This window comes from Herpailurus yagouaroundi, unplaced genomic scaffold (assembly GCF_014898765.1).
Source record: "Herpailurus yagouaroundi ecotype Mexico unplaced genomic scaffold, PumYag 184, whole genome shotgun sequence".
NCBI lineage: Eukaryota > Metazoa > Chordata > Mammalia > Carnivora > Felidae > Herpailurus > Herpailurus yagouaroundi.
In genome coordinates this window covers 24,516,596-24,535,591 of record NW_024412415.1, presented here as the reverse complement: position 1 = coordinate 24,535,591, position 18,996 = coordinate 24,516,596, and the positions used below count along the sequence as shown (strand labels likewise).

Below are 18,996 nucleotides of genomic sequence, written 5' to 3'. Positions count from 1 at the left end.
GTTAAGTGTCCAACTCTGGGTTTTGGCTCAGGTCATGATCTCATGGTTCGTGAGATCAAGCCCTGCGTATGGGCTCTGTGCTAACAGCATCCCAACCTGCTTGGGATTCTCTCTTTCTCTGCCTCTCTCACACTGATGAGCACACTTTCTTTCTCAAAATAAATACACTTAAAAAAAATATATCATAAGGATAATAAAAAAATAACACAAGGAAGAGAAAATACATTTTATTGTACTGTACTTACTGAAAATACCCATGTATAAGTAAATGGGCTTGTGCAGTTCAAACCCGTGTTGTTCAAGGGTCAACTGTAATTTTTTTAACATTTATTCATTTTTGAAAGATAGAGACACAGCATGAGTAGGGGAGAGACAAAGAGAGAGACAGAGGGAGACACAGAAACTGAAGCAGGCTCCAGGCTCCTAACTGTCAGCAAAGAGCCCGACGCGGGGCTTGAACCCACTGACCACGAGATCATGACCTGAGCTAAAGTAGGATGCTTAACCGACTGATCCACCCAGGTGCCCCTGTAACTCTTAATTCAAGAAAATTATTTAGAATGATTGAATCTATAACTGAGAGAAGACAGTTCAACCTTGATACATCCAATATTGTGACACATGAAGTCTTTTTTTTTTTTTAAGATTTTTAAAAGTAACCTCTACACCTAATGTGGGGCTGAGACTCACAACCCCAAGATCAAGGGTCACATGCTCTAACAACTGAACCAACCAGGTGCCCCAGGAAGTCTTGAGTAAGTAAAAAACTCACTGTGTGGGGTGCCTGGGTGGCTCAGTAAGTTGGGCATCTGACTTGGGCTCAGGTCACGGTCTTGAGGTTCGTGAGTTTGAGCCCCATGTCAGGCTCTGTGCAGACAGCTCAGAGCCCGGAGCCTACTTCGGATTCTGTGTGTCTCTCTCTCTCTGCCCCCTCCCCTGCTCATTCTCATTCTCTCTCTCTCAAAAATGAACTAAAAAATAAAAAATAAATAAGTAAATAGTTATGCACGCTTTCATATGTTCACTCACAACTCTGGTTCCAATGACATTATTTTTATATAAGATTATGTTACTCAGCCACAATTTCTTCTATTTTCCATGGCGATTTTTGGAACTTAGCCTCCACAGTGGGAGAATGCTAAAGGTCTATTAAAATGGAGTAACTGAGGGGTGCCTGGGTGGCTCAGTCAATTAAGCGTCTTTTGGCTCAGGTCATGATCTCGAGGTTCATGAGTTCAAACCCCACGTTGGGCTCTGTGCTGACAGCTCAGAGCCTGGAGCCTGCCTCTGATTCTGTGTCTCTCTCTCTCTCTCTGCCCCCTCCCCCGCTCATTCTCTCTCTCTCTCTCTCTCTCTCTCTCTCAAAAATAAATAAACATTTAAAAAAAATTCACTGTGTTTCCAGAGGAGTTGGAAGGTAAATTAGAAATCAGGATGTATTTTCTATGGAATTCTCCTTTGTGAAAAACTAATAGTGAAATGTTCAGTCTGTATTTTAATTTTAGTATTAACAAATGTGAGTTTTCTGTATGTCAAACTGTTATGGTTCAAATGATGAAGTGTTTTTAGCAGCTAAAATAAAGTCACCAGAGTAAGAAAAATGTTTCAAATATCAGTTTATCACTTGCATATTAACAACAATAAAAATAAGAATTTTCTGACAAAAGAATTTTAGTTCTAAAGTATTTGGACAGCTATCACTGAAATTTTCATTTTGACATAAGATGCAGCAGGATACGGAAGACACCAAAACAAAGCACAAAAGTTATATTAAAAATTATATTCTTCCTTACTTGGCTCATTACTAATCACATTTTCTGTAACTAATTGCAGTAGCTTACTAAGCTCCTGCATTAACAATCCAGGTTTATGCCACAAATACCTGTATTAAATAAACTTTAGGGTAATAATGCTCTATCCACATTAAAAAAAAAATCAGTAGCAATTATAAAACAGGTCAACAGGTAGTCGTGCATCTAAATCTGGTGTAATATTAAAAAATAGAGAAATCTATCTGTTCTTCTTGTGTTTTAGGGAACATCAAGAGGACTCAATTGTACAGAATTCTCCCCATTGATACTTCTTCCACCCTTGGCAATGACCCTGGGTTTTCTAGTGCCAAGTCCTACACCCATCGCAGGCTACTCAACGATAGGCTACATGCTCTCTTCCCCAGTAAGGTGGCAGGCATAGGCCAATGTCACTCTTTCTCTGTCTCCTTCCTCTGCCCTTCTACAACTACAGCCTATCGTTAAGTATTCTTTTTAAAACAATGTTATTTTCTATCCAAAATTCTAAACCATAGTCCATCCTCCATCTCTACATAAAACTATGTCAAGGCATGTTTTAAACTGACAATTACTACAGTGTAACATTACTAATACAAAAAAGGCAAATACCCATAACTGAATACAAAAATTATGCAAATGTCGACTTGAGTGAAATCACTATTTTGAACTCCAAGATGTTTAATATAAACATTTATAAAACTAATTATGAAACACAAAGACAATAGAAATATAAGTTATTTATTAATCAATCCACTTACAAAGCAGGTGGCTTAATGCAAGCTTATTGACATCTTCACATATGATCCATGGGAACATGTCTTCCACATACAGACAGTGACGTTACTGACTGATGCATTTGCAATCTGGGGCATATTAAGCATATTTAGACAAATAAAATTAGGCTATCCTGTATATGAAAGTATCTTGATAATATGCATCCTGAAGTGGATTAAAACTTTCTCCAAAGGAGAAATGTTAGTACGTTAACTTAACTTTATATTCTATATTATGCAGTAAATCTTAACTATAGAAATTAAAATTTTTAAATCAGTGATCGACTCTTGGTAATGTATGAAGTGGGCGTCTAAAACCAGAGCAACAGTAGGTTTGTGCCTCACAGTATCTGCAGATTTACTGTTTTCAAGTTTAAAGAGAAATAAAACAAGAGACATGTAGATTCAGCTGACTTTATTTATCTTTAAACTAATAAAATCCCTTAAAAGTGATCCTGGGACCTTTAGAAGTTCTATGAATGCATAGATACCTGCCAATGACTGCAATTCTAACTCCTGACTGAATGTGTTTATTACAAAATCAATGTTAAGCAGATATCGTTACTGTAACGTGCTTAGCAGAAGACTGAACAAAATTCTACATGTCTTCTTCAATTTCCCTAAAATTTTGTTAAATCTGCAAGTATGTACAATCCAGCTAATTGAAATTAATATTTAGTGTTCATCAGAGCTGTTTCACAGCAGCAAAAACTGAATCAGGGAAATAAAGTTCTAAATGATGTAGGAAAAAGATAAATACAATCAGAACAGCAGTCTATATGTATGATATCAATATTCAACTCTATCTGCGTTGTGCTGAAAGGAAAAGGATACACCAAGAACATGTCTATTGATCACTCTGGTGATGTGAATACCACCTGCATCTGATTGAATATGGTTTGTATTCTGTTCCCAGTATTAAGGATGGTATTTAACTCAGAACTCCATATTGTAAATATACAGCAGCCATTTTGTCCTAATTAAGGAATGTCTTAATACACAATATTATCATTTTCTAGAGGATCTTTATACATTAAACTAAAGCACATGATTGATTAAATTAAAGGTTAGTAATGGATAAAAAAAATTCATAATTCTCAAGACCTGGTACTATGTAAAAAACAAAAAGACCACAAAATTCTACTTACTAAAGCAGCTAATCTTGCCTGCAAGTTTAGGGTCACAAGCCCATAATATGTGCAAAGAAATGCAATACAAGGAACCATGCAAAAATACAGTAAAATGATACAGGAAAAATGTCAAACCTAGAAAAAAAAAGCTTTTATAAATACATCAAACTCAACTGTATACATAAACTGTAGGTCTAGCATTAGTTGTACCATATAGCAGAGCCGCACTCTAAGTTCAAGGCTTCCAAATCTGCGCAGGTAAGTCACGCCATCTTTGGTTGACTGCAGTACCAGGAGGATGGGAATGAGAGGGAGGGCAAGAGTTCTGAGACATGGTGTCAACTTTCACTTGGCAGCTGGGCCTCAATGTCCACTCTGCATATGGGGCACTTCTTATTGGTGATCAACCACTGGTCAACACACACTTGGTGGAAAAGGTGCATACAGGGAAGGCGCCTATTATAGGCAAACAAAACAAAAAGCAAAAATTGCAAAAGTGAATTTCCTGACAACTACACGTAGCATTTATTTTCAAATAAATGATAACATGTAATAATCCATGAGTGTTTTGTAGTTAGCAGGCATCTTCCCCTTTTGTAAAAAACAAACAAACAAACAAACAAACACACAACACTTACACAGCTCTCTAACAAGTTACACCTATATTAACACTTTGGACAATATAATGTATAAATGACCACAATAATTAACTGTCACAACTATGAAATCAAATTATATGTAATCTTTACAATTTTAAGAACAACAATTACACTGGCAATTATTCTGATTTGGTTTCTATACATGAACTGCCAACACAGAAGTTGGCAGTATGTTCCCTGTTACATAATACTGCAAATATATTTTTAATATCAAATCACTGCATTTATACAACACTTTAAAAATGTATTGCATTTAATTCTCTCTCAAAAACGTTAGAACTCATGTTGTAAATATAGCATGTCATACTAATTAAGGAATGTCTTAATATGCAAATATCATTTTCTACCTAGATGATCTTTATACCTTAAACTTGAGTACCTCACTGAATAAAGGCTAATAATATTGTTTTCATGGGATAATTGTTATATCCACTTAATACTATGCTACTCCTTTAGAGGTAGGTTAATCTGTTTTGTAATATATTTGCATTATCAAACCATGTTGTATACTTTGAAATTAATACATTATATGTCAATCATATCTCAATAAAAAAATTAGTGGAAAAAATAAAAGTAGGTTAAGAAGTTAAGTGTACTATGCTAAGTTATCAGTGAGAAACTGAGAAATAAAGCTTCCAGGCAATACAGGATAATATTAAATCTAAGTGAACAGTGAGATAAAAGTTACTGACTTAAAAGTGTCCATGTATACTTCCATCCACTGTTAAAAGAGTTGTCATACATTTTCAGACTTCCTAATATTTTATAAAATTAGTAGCTAAAAAGATGCATTCCAATTACTGCTTGAACAGGATTGTCAGTGCTGTGAAAACAACTGCCTTCCATATTTATAAACCTTCACTGGAAATCCAGTGTTCTAAAATATCCTTACATGTGGTATGGTAGCCAATTGTTCATAATATTTTTTCTGTCTCTGCCAACTGAAGAAATATGATAAAGTTATCTTTATAAATTAGGGCAACAATATCATCATACAGTTCTGTTATATATGTTTCAGAACTTGTTTCATACGGCATTATGTTACGTTAGAAAAAAACACAATAGGAATAAAACAATTACTCAAGAGATTATAAAAAGAAAATGCCTAAAATTAACAGTGGGTTAGCACAGTAACATTTCTAAACTGTGCAGCTACAAAAAGAGAATTGTCCTATAAGTTGAGGGAAAATTTTAGGGCAAACCTAATTTACAAAAGATGCTGTAAGACAAACTGCATGCAGCTAATCTAGACTGCCCTCTTTAAGATTTGGAGAATACACTAATTTAACTGCCTTAGCCTCCCAAGCCTCCAAATTCTCCTTTCTGCAAGATTTACAGAAGACAATTTGACCACAAAATTTCCCTGGCCAAATCCTGGTGTGCTGTGTATTTCCCATTCCCATCCCTTTGTTGGTCATACAGAGACTCTCATCTTTCTATTCTTCCACTCACTAGAAGGGAATTCTACACTTCAGATACTGATAACAGGATATGCAAGCAGTAATCTTTATTTGGTTTCTCGTCTACTTTCAAATCAAATCTCTCGTACAGTCCTGACAACAGACTTTTAGATAATTAATGTCTAGTTACCTCACATCTTCGCCTTCCTCTAAAATAGACAAACAGATAGTACATTTTTCCTCTGTGTCTTCCTCAGTCCCTTCTTCCCCATCTTGTTTGCAGTGCAGTTTCCTCTGTGAGAACCAATCAGTTGTTACCTTATTAGTAGAGATGACATTATTGAACAACTGAGTAAAGTCTGTGTTTATTTGAAAAACAAAAACAAAACAAAACCACACATTCACACCCACAACTTATTTCCCAGGTACAGCTGTCACAAATTAATGGATGAATTAAGTGACTACCACCACCTGTTCTTTTAAGACCTTTAAATAGCATGAAAAGCAAAATCAAATGTAACAGAAATTCATTAGTTTGAATTCACCAGTTTCTATTATTTGTAATCCACAATTAGGAGGATATACAACATGAACTCTATTTTTGTCCCATCATGAATCCAGTTAAATGAATTTTATCTTACTAATGAATGGTTCAAATAATATCCAAATAAATTATTGCTAATTATATCATTAGCTTACATAGTTGAAAGGACTTAAATTTAATGGTAACACCTCACTAATACTCTTGGAAAACAGACAAAAACTACAAAGGCAGCAATTTTCATACTTTATTATTCTCTGTGTATCACAGGACATTGTTGCTTGTTGAAAGAAACTTATTTAATATGTCTGCACTTTAACTTCTAGATAGACTACTACATAAGGAGTGGAGGGTAGAATATAAAAAATGTATATCAATTAAATGTGCACATAAGTGACAGGCTCAATAATGGTATTGCCATATGATGAAGTTTTGTATAAGCTCTTAAAAAAGAATATGAGTGACTTGTGAGGGCTGAAAGAGAAGGAAAGGAAAATGTGCAAAACTGTGTGCATACCATCCACTTTGTGTTATTTCTGAAGGAGAAAGGAAAAACACATACATATGCACATTATTGCAAATGCATACAAATATCTGGAACATTACCTAAGAAATCCTTAACTATGATTTTTCTTCTGGGAAGGAAGACTGGAGACAGCAGGGAAAGAAACTTCAAGTGTATATTTTTAGGCTTTCAATTAAAAAAATTTTTTTTCTTTAATGTTTATTTTTGAAAGAGAGAGAGAAAGAAAGAGAGAGAGAGAGGAGAGGGAGAAAACAAGTGGGGGAGGGCAGAGAGAGAGAGGGAGATATAGAATCCAAAGCAGGCTCCGGGCTCTGAGGTGTCCACACAGAGTGCAATGCAGGGCTCAAACTCCCAAACCGCCAGATCATGATCTGAGCCGAAGTCAGACGCTTAACCGACTGAACCACCCAGGTGCCCCAGGCTTTCAATTTTTTAAAAAACTATGTATGTGTTGTTTTGGTAATAAATAATAGGGTTGCTAGATTCCACAATCTCCAAAAAGGTCCATAATATTAAATTGTATGCATTTCAATAATAATATAGACACTTCATAGAATAAATTCTTACCTTTTTGTATTTATGTGGATATGTACATCTTTCAATTGTCCCCTGGGATGCACCACGATTCACATTTCCTAATCTTTCTTCCAAATGAATCAGTTCCTGAAGGTAAAGGACAATTAGTATTAAAAACCAGGATGATTATTTCTTGAACAGCACTGTCAATATTGTAAAAGCAATGAAGTCCCATATTGATAAACCTGCAATATAAATACAGTGTTCAAAAAGCCATATATGGTAAGGCAAATCGTTGTTTGTAATTCTTTTCTCAGCCAATTGAAGTGGTATGGCAAAGTTATCTTTATGGATTAGGGCAACATATAACTACAAGGTACTGTATGAGTCAGTAAGTATGAATGCCAGAAGAAGATGAAATCATTGTAGTAAAACAGGGAAACAAATGAAACAAGTTTACTGACTCCAACTTCCAAAGTGACAATGAAGAAACAAAACAAAATTTCAAATATATTCAAATAATTTGTTTTTCCTGAAAATTCAAACAAGATAGTTAGCTACAAACCAAATTACTTGGGTTTTTTTCCTCCAATAATGTTTCTCTAAAAATGAGCTTAGTCAAAAGCAGTAAGTTTCCCCCACCCCAAATGTAATGGTATAGCTCTTTATCTGACATTTATATTGATTTAATTAATAAATACCTATACTCTTTTATATTAGGTATTTTCATTTATTCATCTTTAACTTTTGGGTACTTTAAAAAAAATTTTTTTTTCAACGTTTATTTATTTTTGGGACAGAGAGAGACAGAGCATGAACGGGGGAGGGGCAGAGAGAGAGGGAGACACAGAATCGGAAACAGGCTCCAGGCTCTGAGCCATCAGCCCAGAGCCTGATGTGGGGCTCGAACTCACGGACCGCGAGATCGTGACCTGGCTGAAGTCAGATGCTCAACCGACTGCGCCACCCAGGTGCCCCCGGGTACTTTTTGATACCAAGATAAATATCGCTTATAAATCTTTCTGTGATAACCCCCAGAAGTAGTATCAACAATTCAGATCCCCAGCCACCATGGCAATCCTATTCAACTGTGAATACTAAGAATACATACATCATATATTCTCTCTCTACATTAAAGAGAGTACTAAAGATACCGTTGCAAATTATCTCATTAATTTTATTACACACCTCAAAATTGCCCCTGAAAGGACCTCTGAATGATGTTCCATCCAATCCTGATGAAATGTAACGAATATGAGGGTAGCCTGCCATGTCAGGAACCTATTTTAATAGAAGAGATAGGCTAAATCAAGTAAGAGTAGGCTCAAGTTTTAACACACTAAATAATTGAGACACAATTCTCTCCATTCGGCTAGTCACAAAATTGAACTTCAGTAAGTATATATAACTGCAAGTTTGCGCTCTGTAAAAGGATTAAGTTCCTCTTCAAATATAATCTCGTAAGGTAACACTTAAAATATAATAAAACAGAAACAAAAACAAAACAAGAATAGCTGTTCCATGAGATAACAAATTGTTTTAATAAATTGTTTTATTTTGCACAAAGACTCCTAAATAGAAAATACCCAAAGTTAAGACTGCTGCTCTTAGTAGCCTAAAAGCATAAAGACTAAAACCTTCGTAAAATTTTGTCATTTTCAGAGAACTTTATTAAATCATAGTAAGAAATCAAAATGCACAAAATTTTCCAATGAAACTTATTTCCCTTACTCTAACTTCCTAATGGCAATAGGTACCCTACTGCTTTTTTTGTTTGGTTCTGTTAGTGAAAGTTATTTTTTTTAATGTTTTATTTTATTTTTGAAAGAGAGAGAGAGAGAGTACAGAGAAAGGCAAAGGGAGAGAGGGGGACAAAGGATCCAAAGTGGGCTCTATGCTGACAGCAGCAAGCCCAATGTGGGGCTCGAACTTACAAACCATGAGACCATAACCTGAGCCAAAGTCAGACCTCAACCAACTGAGCCCACCCAGGTGCCCCTGTTAATGAAAGTTTTAACAGTGTTTTCTGATTCTTCTGTGAGGTGTACTCAATCCTCATTATTCATGGATCCCTTGTGAATTTGCCTACTTGATAAAATTTATTTGTAACTCCAAAATTAATACCCGTGCTCTCTCAATCATTTGTGGACATGCACAGCAGCAAGAAACTCAAGTTGTCCCATTTCCATCTAGGGTAGAACAAGGCTCTGCCTTCTTCTTTCAGCTCTTATACTATAAACACGGGTCTTTTTTGCGGTCTATTTAGTGCCGTGCTTTCCACATTTTTGTGCTTTTTACTGGTGACTTTGCTGTTCAAAATGGCTACAAGCATAATGCTTAAATGCGGACTAGTGCAAGAAGGCTTCAATATGCCTTACGGACAAAACGAGCGTAGATAAGCTTCATTCAGGCATGAGTTTTGCTGGCCCATGAGCTCAATGTTAACAACTCAATAATATATAATATAATAATAATAATGGTATCAGGACACCTGACACTTTGATGTCCAAAATGGACATCAAAGCAAGATTATATACTGACTGGCTGTTGTTAGCAGATCAACACTGTGACCAGATGCTTGCAGTAACCTAAACTTGCATTTACCACAAGAAAAATGGCTCTATAGTTACTTCCTCAGTGTCTGCACAACTTTACAGAATGTAAGTACCGTGCTTAACAAGAGTAGGCTGGGGCGCCTGGGTGGCTCAATTGGGTAATCGTCTGACTTCGGCTCAGGTCATGATCTCGCACTTTGGGAGTTCGAGCCCCATGTCGGGCTCTGTGCTGACAGCTCAGAGCCTGGAGCCGGGTTCAGACTCTGTGTCTCCCTCTCTCTCTGCCCCTCCCCAGCTCGCACTCTGACTCTTGCTCTCTCAAAAATAAATAAACATTTAAAAAGTTAAAAAAAAAAAAAGAGTAGACTGTATTAGGAAAGGGAGATTCTAAGACAGAGCACTGTTCTTCCATCTTTATTTTTTTTTTAAGTTTACTCATTTATTTTGAGAGAGAAAGATAGAGAGTACGACGAGGGGGAGGAGCGGCAGAGAGAGAGACACACAGAGAGAGAAAATCCCTAGCAGGTTCCGTGCTGTCAGTTCAGAGTCCGACACGGGGCTCAATCTCACCAACCACGAGATTATGACCTGAGCCAAAATCAACAGCTGGACGTTCAAATGACTGAGCCACTAAGGGGCCCCAATTCTTTCATCTTTATAAAATCTCCAATATTATTTTTTAGTGAGCTTCCACTGAATCACAACATGCTTTTAGCAAGTTTATAGCTTTAAAAGACAATTCACACATGGTAAAGAATTTAAAATAAGCAATAACTTTTAACCGTCAAATAGATTATTTAAATATCTGCAACTTTCCTTATGATCAAAATCAATACTACCCACCTCTCAGCAGATAACCCAACCTCCTATACATCTCCAAGGAAAATAAAAAATCAGAAAGGAACTCCTGCCCCTCAAATTACTTAAACCTGGTCTTACCCTATACCCCTCCCTTAGTCTCCTTTGTTCCGGAGTCCCAGTTTCTTGGGGGGGCAGCTTTAGCTGTTATTGTTGAGTGACCCCCCCATGCCTAAGATCTTTAAATACCAACTTACTCAGAGTTCCTTGTGCTTATGCTGTTTGACAGCTCCTTATATGCTATAACCACTGTAAAGTACTACTCCCAACTCCAAAGTCTAAGTCGTAGGTATGACAGAGCATCCTGGAAACCATTCCTGCAGTGTCTTTACCCTCACAAAACAAAACAGCTCCCTACTCTATACCACTTTTATAACCAGTAGGTATTATGAATAGCAAATTCAATCTATCTTTGCTGAACTTGTTCTGTAGAACTCAAATTGGTACTGACAAGATCTGAAGTCTGTTCAAATCAGAGAATTAGGAAAGTCCTTCTGCAGATCAGAAAATAAAGAATGAATGCATCATAACAGAACCACTAGCAGTTATGACAAAATAAAGTGTATGTCCTAGTGACAGTGGAAAGACTGTCATCTTGGTATAAAAGAAAAATCTTGGTCATTTTTTATATTAAGAAGAGTACATTTCACAATGCAAATACAAATACAGATTTCAATATATCTAGTTTTTTATGGCACAATTTCAGTCTAATAATTCTCAAATTCTATTAAAACACCGATATCAATTCAGAATATTTTAAAAAATTTCCAGCAAAATATTTAACTTTTCTTAGAAAAGAATACTTTTAGAAGGAGAATAGGTGACAATTCTGATATTTTCCTCCTTTACCATTAAAGGAAGAGCTCCTAGTTGTAAGTGGTGAAGTCGAGGTGGCGCGTGGTAATGGGCCAAGTGAGGGTGCAGCGCTCCAGGCGTGTAAGTGGCCGCAGTCACTCCAGCTTCAATCCCCAGCTCCCTGACGAAGGAGGAGAACACTTTAACGTTTAGCCATCCTTAGAGTGTCTTTATTATCAACAGAAACGGGGGAGCGTGTTTGCATTTTTTAGAGTAATCTCAAGTTTCTTAACTGACACAGCTGAGAAAAAGATAATTTTCCCCCAAAACTTAACTATTCAGCAATTAAAACTCAAAAATTCAGTTCTGTGACTATGAGAAGCAAAGCATTTGTACTCAGTTTCACATCCTACAAAGGAAGGAAATATTCAACGAATTACCCTTAAGGTTCCTTCCAATCTAAAAGTCTGATTCTACTTGAGGAACATACAAAATATAGGGTTTAGTTTTCTGGTTTATATGAATGTTACAGATGCTCCCAGGACTTGTGTTTGTTGGACAGTGTCTCTGGGTTACTGTCAACAGGAAAATTAGAAGAACCAACATTTCTATACCTTTTAAAGCAAGGTCAAACAAAATTCTAGAAAGAGTAAAATTGGTAAATGCCAAATTTTCATTTATTGATTCTCATTTTATGTTTTGCCTCAAATGTCATTGTGGACCAAGATCTCAATGACTGCCTACAGACAATGGATTCAGAAAGAAAAATTAAGGCAACTCTGCTTCCATTTCTCTAAAAAAGACCACACTCCTAGGAGGATGCAGGCTCCATTTCCCTTGTCAATAAGCAGGGGTTGGTGGTGGTAAAGCAGATCTGAGTACAGAGGTGGTGGTGAGGGGGGTGGATAAGGAAGTTGTGAGAGTAAGATCCATTTAGGGAGTTAACTTTAATGGCAGATACTTCCGAAAAACAATTAACAAAAAAGCTCTACTCTCATTTGACATGGTTCTCTGACCCAGAACTCAAGTTCCTCTTTCCACTCCAAGTTTCTATAACTTGCCCAGAGACAGTGTCTCACAGCTAAGCTGGAATTCAGCCTCTCCATTCTGTATGACATTCCACTACAAAGCATCTGTTCTGATAGTTTTACCACAGGCTCCTGAGCGTAACTTTGAAATAAACATGATACTGACCAGGCAGATCTCTCTGGAGCCTGTCGAGGATGTGAGGACATAGTCTGAGGCACATGAATATGATGCCCATGACCATAGTTTGGGTGCATCCTATGTGGATGGGGTGGGGGCCGTTCATGTGCCCGCCTGGAAACACAGAACACAAAAAGACCACTGGAAATAATTGAATAATTGGTTATTTCTTAATGTAGAAAAAAAAAATCTAGTATTATTACAAACATCTATAAATCAGTCATAAATTTACTTCTATAACAATATATTATAAAAATATAAAATAATCTATTGATTAATAAATCAAGACACCCTAACCCCACAAATCTCAATGCTCATTTATTACAATGTCTCCAATTCAAATATCCTCCAAGGAAAAATTTTAACATTATCTTGTATGCTTTCCCTACAGCAGATATTTTACACAGAGTAACAGGAAATGAGTAGAAACAGAATTTTAAAAATTAAACACCCTAGCAAATGCTGCAGGCACAAAATAAGGGAGGAAAATGGAAACTTTTATTTTGCTTTGCTTTTATACTGTGATGACATTTACCCATTTTAATGACTAAAACTTACTTTAAGAGAAAAAACTTTTAACCTTGTGCACTGTTTTCAAACACATGCAAATACATGTTAACACATCTGGGAAACGGAGATTAACTCCATTCACATCTTTATTCTGTATCCCAGATTATTATATTCTCTTCGTCTAAAGTCAGCCACATTTATAAATGTAAATAGTCATAAAATTTTAAACAAAAGATTCCAAGTATTCATTTTTATAGTCTAATTCTTATTTTCTACCACTTTCTAACATATTTACAGGTTTTCATGTGTAAGCTTAATGATTTAAAACGTAATTTTTTCTAGATACTGGAAGATATGAATTTTAAATTGCCAACTTTTAATATAAAGAGTTACTATATTAGCATGCCAGTAATAGCCAGAGATTCTGGAAATAACCTTACATAACTAAAGAAAGAATTTATACATGTGGTAGATTAATTAGATCAAGAATTCTGCAAACAAACAAAAAAGGAAAGCGTTTTTGCAAACATATTCTGAAAAGGGCCAAATGGTAAATATTGCTGGCTGTTTAGGCTGTATGGCCTCTATTTCAACTACTCAATTTAGTCTTTGTGGTGTGAAAGAACACACAGACAATACATAAATGAACAAGCATAGCTGTTGACCTATAAAACTCTATTTACAAAAACAGGCAAGCAGAATTAGAGCGATACAGTTTGCTACCATGAATTAGAAAATCATATCCTCACTTTTTAAAAGAAAACAAAAAGTTCATTTATATATAGTCTTTCCATGATGTTTGGAGAGTACAATACTTTAATACTTAAATTTATAAATAAACAGGTAAAGAATACTATTTTTTCAATGTCAGTTGTTGAAAATTCTACTAGTACTCTTCTTCCCTCTGGAATAAATCAAATTAAGTCTTGACAACTTTATATGCTGTTCCTCAGGGTCATCAATTTTAACATGAATCTTTACTATGTGATATTGAAGAAATCGACAAGAGACTGGTTTACAAAAATAAATGACCCTGGGTCATACCCTGAAAATGGTTTGATTTCTTTAAATAGCCTGATATTGACTTGTTTTGTCAAGCTACCTGCAACTCAGGACAAGAACAAGGAAGGTTCTAGTTAGTAAAGAATAATTTCCTAGTGAGCTGAGGATTCAGCATAGTTCCATCACTTCTAAAGATTTTAGTTTTAAAAACTAACAGCAATAGAAGGGAGAGGAACACAGCGTGATCGTCTTTTAGAAAACAGAAAACATACGTTGGATGCTGCATCATCCTCCTCCTTTGAACTTCCATCCTCTGCATCACTTCATGAGGATGCAGTCTCTGTGCTGCAGGTGCCGCGGCTGGGATGTGGTGTGAGATTGGCTGGTGTGTGGGAGGAAGATGCTGAGGGATTGGTGCAGCTGTACTGGCTAAATGAGTCGGGGGTGGGGGTGCCACAGGGTGAGATGTTGCATGAGAAGATATCTGAGAATGGAAAGCATGTACAGGATGAGGAATAACATAATCCACTTGAGGTGGAGGCTGAGTCTGAGGAGGAGGGTTTCCATGAGAGTGGGGACAGGCAGAGGCTTGATGATGAAGTGGTCTTGTCAAGGAGGCATCTGTAAAAAAAATGTAGGCACCATGCAGTTGAGCATATATTGCTGTTACATATTCCTTTTGTAGTTTACAAACGTATTAGTACACGTTTAATTTTTATGGATACTGTATCAATGCTTGAGTCTGCTCAATTCTGCTTTACAACCTGCTTTCTTCTTTGAATAATCTTAGGTATCTTCTCATGTCAATATATATAGCTTCTCATGTCAATATATCGCAGCTTCACAGCATTCTATTATAGGGATACACCAACATTTATTAAAGAAATCGCCATTGATAAAAATGGGAAACCCAACACTAAACATCTGTGTGTATGACGCCTCTTGTACTCTTTCATATATATATGCACCAGTGCATGTGCACACGCGCGTGCGCGCGCGCACACACACACACACACTACTCACGGTTTTTGTAGCATAAATTCCTATAAATAGTTCTTAGTCTGAGAAAAATCTTTTAAAACTCAGATATCAGTCAACAAAATACCCTTCCCAAAAGGTTACTATAATTAATATTTCAGTGAACAGCATACAAGAGTACCTGAAACCCTATACTAATTTTTTTAAATGACAATCAGAAAAATCTTATATTTATTAACCACTTATATTTCTTCCCAGAATATCTATTCATATTCTTAGGCTATCATTCACCTTTTTCTCAATGATTTACAAGTATTCTTTGTATACATGGAAAGTTTGTCATAATAAGGTATAAACATTTTTCCAAATTGTCTTCTGTTCATTTTGTTTTACCATATATGCAAGTTTTTTGCCTTTGTCAAATGTAGAATTGACACTTTCACAAATATGTAAATCTTGCTTTCCTTTATGATTACTAGTTATAGAGCACTACAAAGAGAAAAGGAACTTGAGAGTTCTTCTGGACAAGACTGCAAAGATATTCTTTTACTGCTGCTCTTCTCTCTCCCTGCCCCAGGCCACTTTTCCTGAGCTATAGTAAGAAGATGAAGGGGCATATTTTCAAAGAACCTGAAATGGAAATTAGCCTTAATAAAGATGGTTTCCCCCATTTCTTCATTATGTTTCAAAGTGGCTGCTGAAAAGTCCCTCTGAGGAATACACATCTCTCTTACTGGAGGAGATATGCATCTTTTTGAGGTCTAAAAATATGTTTGTTTCTTCCTTGGATTTCAGCCTCAATTTCACTGTATTTGGAAGATTTTCTTGGAGTCTGGTATGGAAGTATAGCCATTCTCTAGTTTCATGACAGAAGAATACCTTGAATTTTAATCCTTTTGATTCACCCTTTGTTCAGCATGAATGAATAGGTAAGCATGAACTCATTTCAACCACATTTTCAAAGGACACCTTACTAGCATGTATTTAAAGGAATTTTTAAGTGATTTTCTAAATATTGTGTTTTCAAATCTAGGCTTTACTCCAAGCCTCCAAACTCAGTACCTGGTCATAAAAAAAGAAGTCGCTATGTTTTACCATTGTTAGCTATCTTTCCTCAAATTCAGAGCATTTTTTCCAGTTTCAATTCAAAGTTTTCAATTTCTATAATCATTAGGCAAGAAATAATATTGACAAATATTACAAAATTTTAAAGTTTTGTTTCAGAATGAATCAATTTATTTAACTCTTCAGCAATCATTTCATTTTTCAGCTTTATTGAGATATGATTAACAAATACAATTATATATATTTAAAGTGTACAATGATGATTTGACATACATATACTTTGTGAAATGATTACCACAATCAGGTTCATTAACACATCCATTACCTCACAAGTTACCATCTTTTGTGTGTGTCTGGTGAAAGTTCAGCCATTACTATAATTCACTATATATTCCAAACAAAACAGATTGCTAACCACTGTAAAAAGGTGACATTCTGCATTCCCACAGACCATTTCCCTTCCTTCTCTATTTTATGTGTTCTTGACAGTTAAAAAAAAAAGTTCTTGATATTGTTTCCTGAAAGTTCAACATGTCACTTTGACCCAGCAGCAATCACACTCCTAGAAGTTACCCTACAGACTAAAAAACTACAATGTGATCATCAACAGAGAACTGATTTAATATACAATGGGATATTATGAGGGTATTGAGAATAGCAACCTAGATTTTTATGTGCTAATATGGAAAAAAATCTAAGATGGACTATTAAAATATTTTTAAAAATGAAAAAAAAAAACCAACAGAGGCAAATAATATGTTATGATCCCACTTTTTTTTTTTAAAGGAGAGACATATATATACTTTTGTGTGTACAAAGAAAACTTCTGAAAGGTTTTATAAGCTACAATTAGCAATAATCGTGCTTCAGATAAACCTCATTGGCTACGATACTGCCACTGTGCAAAGCTAGGTTTTATAAGCTACCAACAGTTGTCACCTTCAATGTATCAAGGTAAGTGGTATGTGAGAAGGGCCATTAACTTCCCATTTATGTCATTCTGTAGTTTGAACTTCTTACGATGTAAAGAAAGTTACTTTTATAATAAAAGTAAAACAAATTTACATCTAAAACACTTCTTTATTAGGGCAAAATAGGTTCCCTTTAAATTGCTAAATATATTATTTTTTGGGAGGGGGAAGAAAACCACACATTTTGGGTTCCTAATAAAAGACGATCAATTAAAGATAAATATCAATAGGTATCACAAAACAGCCTGTACATTATACCAGTGCTCATACATAGAATTTGCTCATTGGTCAATACTTTGCAAAAACTGTTTCAAAACCTGTTTTCTAACTTATACTGTACATCTTAAGTTGTATTATTGAAAAGGTAAATGATATATCACCAGGTTTCACTGTACAAATTCTGGATTGACTCCAGCTGTGTGTGCAAAACCCAGATTTTTAAAATTATTGGAATGGAAGAAGTCTAATGAGATATGTAACTGAAAATTATCCCTTGCATGTAATCAGAACAAAAGCGAATGTTCTTGCCAACTTCCTAATTTACTCCTGGCAGTGAATTTCCAGTGTTTGTTTTTTTTTTAAACCAAAGTATCTATTAAGTTTCCATTTGATTATTAGCCTGTAATATAACAAAGTAGTAAATATGTGTTGCATAGCCTAAGAGTATCTTTCATTTCTTATGATACTCAGATACCAAACAGATTTCAATTTCTTCAGAAAAGCCACATCTGGCTCTATTAATTGCCTGCATCAAATGAATACAGAAATCTTTTTGCATTTGGCCAAGCTTTCTGTGCAGTTGTTCTCTCATATGCCTCAGCTGACCCTCAGAATTTGTAGTCAAAACTCACTTTCCTGTGCCTAGCAACAACTACTGAACTTTCAAATTGCCAGTTATTCCTAAAGGATAAATCTCAATCTCTTAAAATTTCCTTTCATAGGATTCTAAGGTGCCATTCAATGTACTTCAATTTCATGTATTAAAATGCAAATATTAAAATGTAAGAGACAAAATATAATACTTTTATTTCCTTGATGTTTTTAAACAACACCTGTTCTATTTAACTTAGAAGATTGTTTTGGGAATGCGGGGTGAAGAAAGAATGAAATGGAAAAAAATACACCCCAGTCTCAGGCCAAGGATATACCAAAAATGTACCAATTAGGATTAATGAAAGGTTATTTCATGGAGGAATGTACAATGGTTCATTTATATGCCTCTAAGTTCTTTGCCTGTTAAGTTTATACTTACAAGGAGGTGGCATATAATGTCGACATGATGACAGTGAGGCTTGTGGAGGGGGCTGGGGCTGGGGCTGCGCAACCATGCTTGATCCATAGCCATCTATGGATAATGGCTGACTCGGGGCAGCAGCAGCAGCCTGATGGCCAAAGATTGCAGCTCGGGAAGAAGAAACAGGGCAGCAGGGGTCAAATGCAGACGCTCCATGAAAACCACCACTTCCATGACTTCTGATACCATTGTTGCTCAGGTCTACTGGCAATGCCTGCTGTATAAAGAGGAACTGTATTTTATTTTTCTGAAGTTTGGTCCAAACACTGTTTCATGTTGTATTATAGAAGTATTCCAAATGCAATCCAGAAAAATAGAATCTCTGAATTAAAAATTTCAAAATGGTGAAATTTTTAGTATGAAGACCTATTCAGCACCAAAACAACAACAACAACAACAACAACAACAACAACAACAACAACAACAA

At 35.7% G+C, this 18,996-nt stretch overlaps 1 protein-coding gene and 1 non-coding gene across 7 annotated transcripts in view; both read right to left on the bottom strand.

Annotated features, from left to right (window-relative positions):
- Window positions 1-2,507: 2,507 nt before the first annotated feature.
- Window positions 2,508-18,996, bottom strand: part of RNF111 (ring finger protein 111) — a 99,691-nt gene continuing 83,202 nt past the window's right edge. For 3 of the 6 annotated variants that reach the window (XM_040492836.1, XM_040492831.1, XM_040492835.1), the window contains 8 exons: window positions 18,528-18,786; window positions 14,534-14,882; window positions 12,738-12,890; window positions 11,598-11,724; window positions 8,524-8,616; window positions 7,387-7,482; window positions 5,943-6,070; window positions 2,508-4,149 (listed from right to left, as the gene is read on the bottom strand). In XM_040492836.1, the coding sequence (XP_040348770.1) occupies window positions 4,032-4,149; window positions 5,943-6,070; window positions 7,387-7,482; window positions 8,524-8,616; window positions 11,598-11,724; window positions 12,738-12,890; window positions 14,534-14,882; window positions 18,528-18,786 (1,323 nt within the window). In that variant the 3' untranslated portion in view covers window positions 2,508-4,031. The remainder of the gene's footprint in view (window positions 4,150-5,942; window positions 6,071-7,386; window positions 7,483-8,523; window positions 8,617-11,597; window positions 11,725-12,737; window positions 12,891-14,533; window positions 14,883-18,527; window positions 18,787-18,996) is intronic. The other 3 variants (XM_040492832.1, XM_040492833.1, XM_040492834.1) reach the window with 3 other exon arrangements.
- Window positions 17,081-17,214, bottom strand: LOC121042164 (U4 spliceosomal RNA). The gene has a single exon (XR_005796012.1). It is a non-coding gene; the product is annotated as a U4 spliceosomal RNA (small nuclear RNA).